Here is an 11,407-nt window from a genome sequence, read left to right on the forward strand (position 1 = left end):
CAAACCCATTGCGGCAGAGACTTGAAGCAGAGGGAAAAGGATGAGGAAAGTTCATGCAACTATGGAAGCAGCAGCTGTAATGGGACAAAACGGCTCGGAGAGCATGCGGTCTATGCAACTCAAACATGAATGCCCTGCTCTAGGATAAATGATAGTTCCTACGCTGTTCTATCCATGCATAAGAGTACGGGAGCAAAAGAGGAGAGAGAGAAAGGCAACTCAAACAGTCCAGAGAAACAGATAAGGCATACACGTTGTGCAAGCTACTTTTCTTTCTGTTTCTTTTTTCTCCACAAGCTATCCTCTCTTCTCATCTCAAACCATTCCAAAATTCTGATTTTTGCATTGCCAAGCACTATCAACAACTCTTGACCTCATCGTGATTTTTTTGCCCATGTTAGCGTCTTGCATAATCCCACATCTTCAAGATGTAAGCATAGCCCTTAAGACCAGTGCATAGGTGACTTTATCTGGAGAGATGCCCTCCTTTTGCATCCGCTGAAAACAGCCCATGGCTTCCTTGCCCTGCCCCTGTTCAGCATATCCCGCAATCAATGCATTCCAAGAGTCGACATTCCGGACAGGAAGCTCCTCGAGCACTTTTTCTGCTTTCTGAAGTACACCCCATTTGGCATACATGTTGACCAAGGCAATGCCAAGCACTTCTTCTGTTTTCAACAGCCCCTGACTGACAATCTCATCATGAATTTTTTTGCCCATATCAGCGTCTTGCGTAGTGCCACATGCCTTCAAGATGAAAGCATATGTGATTTCATTTGGAGAGATGCTCTCACTTCGCATCCGCTGAAAAGACTCCAGAGCTTCCTGGCCCTGCCCCCGTTGGGCATATCCAGCAATTAGTGCGTTCCAAGAGACAACATCCCGGACGGGCAGCTCCTCAAGGACTTTTTGTGCATTCTGAAGTACACCACATTTGGCATACATACTAACTAATGCGTTGCCTAAGTATGTGTTCTCTTCGAGTAACCCACTGTCGAGAATATCATCGTGAATTCTTTTGCCCGTATCAGCATCTTGCATTGTGCCACATGCCGTCAAGATGCAAGCGTAGGTGATTGCATCCGGAGCAATGCCCTCGCTTCGCATCTGCTGGAAACAACCCAAAGCTTCCTGGCCCTGCCCCTGTTGGGCATATCCTGCAATCAATGCACTCCAAGAGACAACATCACGGACAGGAAGCTCCTCAAACACTTTTTGTGCTTTTAGAAGCACACCACATTTGGCATACATGTCAACCAAGGCAGTGCCAAGCCCAGCGTTTTCTTTCAACAGCCCTTGACTAACAATATCATCATGAATTCTTTGGCCCATATCAGAGTCTTGCGTAGTGCCGCACGCCTTCAAGATGCATGCGTACGTGATTGCATCCGGACAGACGCCCTCGCTTCGCATCCGCTGAAAACAGCCGAGAGTTTCCTGGCCCTGCCCCTGTTGGGCATATCCAGCAATCAATGCATTCCAAGAGACAACATCCCTAACGGGCAGCTCCTCGAGCACTTTTTGTGCCTTCCGAAGCACACCACATTTGGCATACATGTCGACCAAGGCAGTGCCAAGCGTGACATTTTTTCCCAACAGCCCCTGACTAACAACATCATCGTGAATTCTTTTGCCCACATCAGCGTCTTGCGTAGTGCCACATGCCTTCAAGATGCAGGCATAAGTGGTTGCATCTGGAGTGATGCCCTCGCTTCGCATCCGCTGAAGACAGCCCAAAGCTTCTTGAACCTGCCCCTGTTGGGCATATCCTGCAATCAATGCACTCCAGGAGATGAAATCCCGGACAGAAAGCTGCTCGTGCACTTTCTGTGCTTTCTGAAGCACACCACATTTGGCATACATGTCGACCAACGCAGTGCTAAGTAAGATGTTTTCCTTCAACAGCCCCTGACTAACAATATCATCGTGAATTTTTTGGCCCATTTTAACATCTTGCAGAGTGCCACATGCCTTCAAAATAAATGCGTAAGTGACTGAATCTGGGGAGATGCCCTCACTTTGCATCCGCTGAAAGCAGCCCAGAGCTTCCTGGCCCTGCCCCTGTTGAGCATATCCAGCAATCAATGCACTCCAAGATACGACATTCCGAACAGGAAGTGCGTCAAGCACTTTCTGTGCTTTCTGAAGCACACCACATTTTGCATACATGTCAACCAAGGCAGTGCCAAGCATGATGTTTTTTCTCAACAGCCCCTGACTAACAATATCATCGTGAATTCTTTTGCCCATATCAGCGTCTTGCACAGTGCCACATGCCTTCAAGATACAAGCGTAGGTGATTGCATCTGGAGCAATGCCCTCGCTTCGCATCCGCTGAAAACAACCCAAAGCTTCCTGGCCCTGCCCCTGTTGGGCATATCCCGCAATCAATGCACTCCAAGAGACGACATCCCGGACAGGCAGCTCATTAAGCACTTTTTGTGCTTTCTGAAGTACACCACATTTGGCATACATACTGACTAACGTGTTGCCTAAGTATGTGTTCTTTTCAAGTAACCCACTGTCGCGAATATCATTGTGAATTCTTTTGCCCGTATCGGCGTCTTGTGTAGTGCCACATGCCTTCAAGATGCAAGCATATGTGATTGCATCTGGAGCGATGCCCTCGCTTCGCATCCGTTGAAAGCAGCCCAGAGCTTCCTGGCCCTGCCCCTGTTGGACATATCCCGCAATCAGTGCGTTCCAAGAGACGACATTCCGGACACGAAGCTCCTCAAGCACTTTCTGTGCTTTCTGAAGCACACCACATTTGGCATACATGTCAACCAAGGCAGTGCCAAGCACAACGTTTTCTTTCAATAGCCCCTGACTAACAACATCATTGTGAATTTTTTTGCCCATTTCAGCGTCTCGGATAGTGCCACATGTCTTCAAGATGCAAGCATACGTGATTGCATCTGGAGAGACGCCCTCGCTTTGCATCTGCTGGAAACAGCCCAGAGCTTCCTGGCCCTGCCCCTGTTGGGCATAACCCGCAATCAGTGTGTTCCAAGAGACGACATCTCGGACAGGCAGCTCGTCAAGCACTTTTTGTGCTTTCTGAAGTACACCACATTTGGCATACATACTGACTAACGTGTTGCCTAAGTATGTGTTTTCTTCAAGTAACCCACTGTATCGGATATCAGCATGTATCCTGGTGCCTTGGTACAAATCCTTTTTCTTAGCACAGTCTTTAAGTGAGCACACAAAAGAAAGACTCAATCTCTTCCTCTCCATTGCTGCTTTCGTGGCGCTGCTCTATTTACACAAAACCAATGGTTATAGAGAAAACGAATAGAAAAAGGGCGGGAGTACGTGTGTGCGCGGTTCTTACCTTCACCGAAACAGCTGCACAACGTTCCATCGCTCGGGGCTTGGGATTCGCCCCTCTTCTGCAATTGCCACGAGGTCAATTTTTGGCTTATTGGCAAAGCTTGGTTCAGCACGTGTCATCATGTGGCTGGTGGATTAAGAGAGCCAAATGTGTGTGTGTGTGTGTGTGTGTGTGTGTGTGTGTGTGTGTGTGTGTGAGTGAGAGAGAGAAAGAGAGTGTGTGTGTGTGTGTGTGTACGAGGCAAGCTTAACCATAGTGAATTGCAAGCTCTCTCTCTCTCTCTATAATCAGTATAGTTAAGCTTGCCTCGCGGTCACAACTGCATGGGTGGCTTGTTTTTTAAGATACAAATTTCTTGCACTTTGAAACCTTTAAAAAAATTTCATCAAAAATTATATTCTTGAACTATTAACCCTGTTTTATTTTGGATGAGTCAGGAATACCTCCGATGGGAAATGTTAAAGTTGGCCTTGTTGCTTGTTTATATACTGCATTGTAATTCTTGGTTTCCTAGTTCACATGTTGATAATTGTCATACTCACCTATGTTTTATGCATTTATTGTTTTCATGAAACTCATTGTTATGTGTAGCGGTTGTTGGCATTTGTGATAGATTAAGTTTAGCTAGCATTTTGATCTCTTTTTTTTGTTAGAATGAAAATACCAAATATAGCTGACCTTATTAATTATGACCGCGATCTTCTTTATGTTGCTAGGGTTATAATATTCCAGGTAAGGGTGATGTACTCACTATTATGGATATCATGAAACATGGACACAAGATACTAGATCTAACTAGCCCTCTTTCACCTTTCTTTTTTTTTAATTTAGAGATTTTCTTATAAATGTGTGACAATAAGAAATGTCCCATGTATTTAAGGGTGGATTTCTTGCTTGTAGGCCCTACCTAATGTCCACATAAGCCTTTATTTGATAGTTGATTTGTTTAAGCAAGTAGTTCCCTGGCATGAGACCACACCATAGTTCTAGACAAGCACACTCCTATGTTAGATACACAACTCTTGACCTATCCATTACTGAAATTACTATTCCACTCGAGTATCCCCTCATTGTGGGGGGCATGCAACTTCTTTCATTGGTAATGTAGATGACCATAGGCAAAAGTCCTATCATAGTTGATCGTCTTATTAAAGATGATAAAGAAATTCTGCTTCGAAAAAGTCTTGAGCATGACCTCACGACTATCCCATTTGGGTAATCAATGCAAAAGATATGTCGTGAAGTATGAAAATCACTCTTTGAAACAATGCAAGTGGATATCAGAAGCATCGATAACTTCCCACCATCACCACTTGATAATTGCTTATCATGCACCTTGGGTCAAAGATTTTCCGGCTTAGGCAATGAACCCCTTTTTCGATAGACAAAGCGGTTTAGACAACACTAATGTAGATTCCCTAGATTAGACAGCACGACCATAGGGCAGACTTGCTGGTTTAGGCAACAATAGTGTAGATTCATCAGTTTACGCATCATGATCATAGTGCAAATTTGATGGTTTAAGCAGCACTCCCATTGGTGTAGTTCCGTTGCTTTAGTCAACACCAATTACTAAACCATTCTATGAGTGGTTGGCCACCATTGCCTTTAATTTGGTGTTAGTAACAATTGAGGACAATTGCCTTTCAATTTCAACACCAGTATGTAATGGAAACGATACTTAAATGATTGTTTATTTTTATTTGGAAAATATTGATGATTTGTAATGATGATTGATATGATTATTAATATCACATGACGTGTTAGAGATGGCTTCAAATATCTATGATGATGGCGTGGACCACTTATTATTATAGCCATTATATGTTTGTTGTAAATAAAGTGTATGATTAATTTCTTTTTATACCCAAAAGATTGTATCTATTTTGAGTTGAACTTTTCATCTACAAAAGAAATACGTACAGAAGAAAGAAGCTCACTTTTGCATGGGGAGAGATTGTACCCAATGCTTTATGTCTCCTCTCTCCTCTACCTTTTTCATGTGCATGTGTAGCACTCCGGTTTAGGAGGTACATGTGCACATACTCCTCTCTCTCTCTCTCTCTCTCTCTCTCTCTCTCTCTCTCTCTCTCTCTCTCTCTCTCTCTCTCTCTCTCTCTCTCTCTCTCATCGAAGGTCGTCATGCCGTTGGGTCAGAGTTTGGGTACACAACAATTGTGGCTATGGACACATTTTCCCACAACAATGAAAGCTAAGTTCATTGTTTCCTCTTTTCAATTATCATTTGCTACTCATAGTTAGGTATATCTCAAAACTACACTAGTCAATAAGTTTTGTTTTGTTCTATTTTGATCGTAAACGGCACCAAGATCTAGTGAATGTATACGGAAGAGAAAGAACTAGGCTATCAAAGTTAAATATTAGTTACGTCTCGAGAAGAAGAAGAAGGAAATTTCATGTGGCCAATCCAAGAGGCATCGCAAGAAACAACCCCAAGCCATAGCCTCCTCCAAATCTTGACTTCAACCTCGTGGAAAGAAATTCGAATAAAATATAGCCTTAATTTTGAAAGGGATTCTTGCTAGTGTCAATACAATTGTGTAATATGTTTAATTGTTTTTTATATATTTTTAATTTCTATCATTTTTTCTACGTTTGGATGAATGATGAGTGTAGAAGGCACTGGGTAGTGTGGAAAGTCAAAGTGACAGTGTTGGACTTTTTGTAGCATGTCTTGCGGTGGTGATACATTTGTGCATGTTTTAGGTACATTTGGAGCATATAGCTATCAATTGACATGTATTTGTCTATGAGTTGAGTGATAGGGTCTTTGTCTAACGTTGATGTATTTTCAATCCAAAGTAGCTCGTGGTCATATTGGCTACCACAATTTTGGAACTCTGTCACAAAGAAATAATGAAGAATTTTCTTGCAAATAGTAATATCTTTAGATAGCAAGCTCTTCATTGCAAGGAAACAATGCACATAGTACGAAGCTATGATGATTGGATTTGCACAAACGATGCGCCTAAGAAATGAAGCTTCTATTTAATTGTCTCTCTGCTTATTACTAAATGGTTTTCAATGTGTTTACAAGGGGTGGCCATCGACGTTCAACGGAGGAAAATGTGATGAAGGATTTCTACAACCCAAGCTGACGTAGCATGGTGAAGACATTCTTTTTCAACTTTACTTTGTAGTCTAGTGATGTTCGCAAGCACTTAAAGTCACAGTAGCCCACTTGTAAATTTAACAACTTTCAATGTTTGTGTCATTTGCAACTTGTTAAGCACTTAAGTTTGATGTTTGTAATGCTTCTTTGCGTAATCGCACCCAAATAGATCCAAGCAATTCCCGTGCCATTCTTTTCATTGTTTTGAAAAATAAGTTCTCTATGTGAAGAGGGAACCACTTGTCTTTGTGCACGAGTTTCTACTTTGCAACCATTTGGCATTTAAAAGTATTGTGCTCATGGTATTTCTTTGGTTCACCAAAGAAAAGAATCAGTTTCACAATGTTGGTCCTTGAAAAGGCCCATTGGACTATTGCCTTCGCTTGGCGCTATTTGCCTCATGGTACTTCTTTGGTTCACCAAAGAAAAGAGTTAGCTTCACAATGTTGGTCCTTGAAAAGGCCCATTGGACTATTTCCCTCGCTTGGCGCTACATTAAAAAAAAATTCATTGAAATTCACACTTTAGTAGTTGTTGTTATGCCAGATCAGCACATTAGTGTGTTCGTCCCCCTCCATATTTTTATTCTCCATGGTGATTGATGTTGTGTCTTGGAGGCTTGTAATGTGGCTCAACCAAGCCGTATGTAAGCATGCGTTTTCTCTTTTGTATAGTGAAGCAATTTTTTGTTGCTTTAAGGGTAGTTAAAGGAATCACTGCCAATTAAGATGGATTCTTCATCCTCTAAAAAGCGAGGTAGATTTTGGCACATCTTTTCAAGATTTGCTAGGACATTCACAATAGCGCCGCTTAAGCCATACTGTCTATTGAAATTAGATCATGAATTTTCATGAAAGAAATTTGTATTGCAGCCAACCATGCTTCAACTGCTTCCAATGCTAGCACCTCAGGTAGGGGGTTGTTAAGGTTGATTGTGTTCAGCTGTGCAAATTCCAATTTCCCTATTTGCATATCTTTAGCACAAGGACGGCAAATTAAAAGTGATGCATGCCTTTTACGTTTCTTGCAAGCCGATGTTTTGTTGTTCATGCATCGTCCTAACTAGATGTGAGTGAAATAATAGATTTGCATGATCGTGGCATGGGAATGTAAGCGTGTCATTGATTTTTTTGATATACAAGGCCGCATGTTTGTTTATATTTTTTTGTGTTTTGTTGCTTGGGGCCTTGGACATCAAGGCATACTTAATTCTCTTAATTTTCATACTTATTGTAGTTGCAGCATGGCTTGATGTTGGATTGTTTTCAAGGTGTTATTGAGCAACAATGTCATGTGCTTTAGCTTTGGGGTTTGACTCAACCAAGGCTCTCAATTTGGTGGTGTTCTCCATAAAGCATTGAACATATGACCTATATAATTTGGGCATAGATTTCAAAAAATATTGAAAACTTATAGGTTCAATAAGAACCACAAGCTTATAGCGATGGACTAGCTGATTTGGGTTTTCTTTTGTTGACAGCTTCACCTCAGTGGAGATTGCGTTGTGTTTTAACTTCTCTTTGTTTGTGAATCATCCAAGTGAAGACTTCCATGGTTAGCAACAAAGAGTTAGATGTGGTCTGAAACAACTAATGAAAGGCCATCTTATCTTCATCTCCAAAAAGAAATTGTGTTTTAATGAACCTATCCATATTTGATTTGAAGCCACATTGTGACTTATAATTTAAGATCAATTCATTAAGCAATATTTCTTTGAAGTTTTCAAACAGACTTGCTATTTTCATCATGCAATGCAAGGCATTGAAAATATCTACATTTCTTGGAAAATTTTGTAAGAAGCTTTTGTCCAAGTTGGCTACATTGAATGGTGTGTCAATTTCTTCTTGTGATATTGACATGGCTGAGTGAAAAATTATAGACAAATGAGGGATATTTGTACGTAGAGAGATAGTACGTGGAAATAGTGATTGCACTTGGACAATTTTTTACTTTCATTCAAGTATGACTTGGAAGATGAACGAGAGAGAGAGAGAGAGAGAGAGAGAGAGAGAGAGAGAGAGAGAGAGAGAGATTTAAATGAAACTAGGTGTCGCAATTGGATGACGAACAAAAGTGCCATAAATTTATTTCACATATGGTGTACACAAGGGTAGACAAAAGAAGGTAGAACATGTAAGCCAAGGACTCGCTAAGAAAAGAACCAAAAAACAAAGAAAAAGGTGTGAATTGACTTGGGAAATAGATATACATTGGTTAGCGATGCTCAATGAATTTTGAGTTGGATACAAACGCTACAACATGCCCAGCCATAGTATGCTTGCAAACACATACTCCATTTGGTACGCCCAAGATGGTCGAGGCTTGTCAATTGCAAATAGCTCACGTAAATATGTGCACGGTGTATAAGCTAATTAACTGTGAGTGGTGTGGAGGGAGATAGTACATGAAAATAGTGATTGCGCCTACACAATGTTTACTTTGGTTCAAATGTAACTTGGTGAATAAAGTTGTGTGTGTGTGTGTGTGTGTTTGGGGGGGGGGGGGGGGGGGGGGGGGGGGGGGGGGGGGGGCTGGCTTAAATGGAATTAGGTGCCTCACTATGACAAAAAAGAGCTTGATATAAAATTTATCTCACATACAATGCTCACAAATGCATACCAAAAAAACATAGAACCAAAGAAACAAAAAGCAAAGACCAAGGTCACCTATTTGCGGCCCTACACTCATTAGCATGCACTACTCGATCCACTTCCTAATACACAAAATCTCACCAGATTCCTTCCAAAACTAGCCTCGTTGCATGAAAATTCCCATGCAGGTGTCGCTATTAGAACCAAAGATCTCTCCCCTCGCTCTCATCATCGTCTGCTACACGCCATCATGAGCTCTAGGCCTAGATCTACCATGCTAATTGCCACAGAACCCCTCTCGTGCCCCTTTGCTGCTATGTGGATTCATCCAACATGAAACCAGCAAGAAGTTTGATAGAGCGATCGCCACCCCTGCACACACACACACACACAGAGAGAGAGAGAGAGCTTGCTGAGTTTGATAGAGCGACCGCCACCCCTGTAGAGAGAGAGAGAGAGAGAGAGAGAGAGAGAGAGAGAGAGAGATAGATAGTTCTATTATCGTCCTCGGAGGTCAAATATGACCTATGGGACCAAATGAACATGTCACGTGGTGTGAGTGGAGGTCATAAGTGACTCTCGATGCTCAAAAATGGTTGAAACGAGCGTCGCAATAGAGAGTCCACATCGTGGTTGGGAGAGGAAGTTACGTAGGGAGAGCTCATGGCTGAATATATGGGGAAAAGAGGACCTAATGTGGTCAAAAGTTGAGCACTCAAGTAGTGTGTGGTACTCACTCTCTCGCACTTGACGAGGGCATAAGGTGCAAAGTCGATGACACTCCTCGCCAGTGCCCCAACGTCCTATCTCGCAGCGTAGAATGGGAGCTAAGACGAATGGAGGCAATGGTGCGGATCGCACTCAACGGGATGGGCTCAAGGATATAGGGATGGATTCGGTTACCTCGTTCAGAGAAGAAGAGAGATTTGTAGTTTGGGGCAACGTGTGTGGTATAATGGTTGAAGCGAGAACCTCCGGATTTCTCCCAAGCTGTGATACATTGGCATTGTAAGAAGGCCTCATTAACTTAGGAGTCGATCGACGCATCCTTGACCAAGTGACATGCATCCCATCTTCCAAACCATTTCTTGATGTCAAGCATCCACCCCGAACTTAGTATTTTGCTCTTGCATGTCTTTTGAACCTTTTGACTTGCTTCGTATGCGATTCTAGGAAGTCGATGCAAAGGGCTACGTTGTGTCTTGCGCATGTACTCCACAACCCTTTGCATGCCCAAGACCTCAATGGGAAGCGATCGAGACTGAAGAAGTAAGAGCATGTAGGGTGTTTGTGTCTTGACTTGGAGAAAGTTGGTGAGAAAACGCTTTTGGACATTCTCAAACTCTTTCCAAGTAAACTTCTCGATGCTTCCACCCCACATCTCCACTCCATAAAGAAGCATCGGTGTCACCAATGTGTCAAAGAGGTACTTTTTGAGAGCCCAACACTTGATCTCTTTAGCATTGCACATGTTCTCAAAATGCATAATAACCCCTCTTTCCAGCTTCCAAGTGATGCATTGCACAATCCTTCCATTTATGATTGGATGGAACCTCAAGGCCAAGGTACTTGAAGTGATCTACCACTTCAAGTTGCTCATTGTTGTATACAATGCATGGATTTTCGTCATTGAGGGTCTTTTCAAGCATAACCTTGGTTTTGGATCCATTCACGATCAGCCCGCTATGTAGGCAAAAGCATTCCAAGACACTCATAAGCTTTTGTGCATCTTCTAAGGTATGTGCCAAGAGCACTACATCATCGGAATAAAGCAAAGCATGATCACCGCATTTCCGATCTTAACCTCTTCTATGCCTTCTTGCTGCATAAAATCAAGAACCATGCATTCCAATTCATCAATGAGTAGCCCAAAGAGGGTTGGGGAAAGTGGGCATCCTTGTTTGACACCAATGGTGCTTGCAAAAAATTCTGAAATTCCATCTTCCATACGTAATCAACATATCACTTTTTGGTAGATGTGAAAGACTGCATGCATAAATTCTCTCGACACTTGAAGGCTTTGCATACGTCTCCAAAGATTTTCTCGCAGTACCATGTCAAAAGCTTTCTTGAAATCCACAAAGCAACAACACAACTTTTTTCCTTTCAATCGAGATGCTTCCATAAGAACTCGAAGAGTGACAAGGTGATCAATAGTGCTATGATGCTTTTGAAAACCTGCTTGGCCAAGCGCACATTTGCCATTCTTTTCAGCCCATTTACTTATCTTCATCTCCATGATACATCCAAATAACTTTGCCATCAAAGAACCAACCATTATATTGCGATAGTTGTTCACATTGTTTACATCTCCTCCTTTGTGCAAAGGTTTGATCCAATTTGCAC

At 42.2% G+C, this 11,407-nt stretch overlaps 1 protein-coding gene across 2 annotated transcripts; it reads right to left on the minus strand.

Moving 5' to 3' along the window:
• Positions 1 to 235: 235 nt before the first annotated feature.
• Positions 236 to 3,565, minus strand: LOC147418948 (pentatricopeptide repeat-containing protein At3g09040, mitochondrial-like). 2 transcript variants are annotated; one of them, XM_086506423.1, is made up of 2 exons: positions 3,338 to 3,565; positions 236 to 3,256 (listed from the first exon to the last, which is right to left on the minus strand). In XM_086506423.1, exon 2 carries the CDS (start codon positions 3,238 to 3,240, stop codon positions 424 to 426), a length of 2,817 nt encoding a protein of 938 aa, XP_086362549.1. In that variant the 5' UTR covers positions 3,241 to 3,256; positions 3,338 to 3,565; the 3' UTR covers positions 236 to 423. The 2 variants fall into 2 exon arrangements, with proteins under 2 accessions (XP_086362549.1, XP_086362548.1); XM_086506422.1 differs by having other exon boundaries at positions 236 to 3,261.
• Between the last annotated feature and the right edge of the window lie 7,842 nt (positions 3,566 to 11,407).

This window comes from Adiantum capillus-veneris, chromosome 29 (assembly GCF_014529385.1).
Source record: "Adiantum capillus-veneris isolate H3 chromosome 29, ASM1452938v2, whole genome shotgun sequence".
Lineage (NCBI taxonomy): Eukaryota > Viridiplantae > Streptophyta > Polypodiopsida > Polypodiales > Pteridaceae > Adiantum > Adiantum capillus-veneris.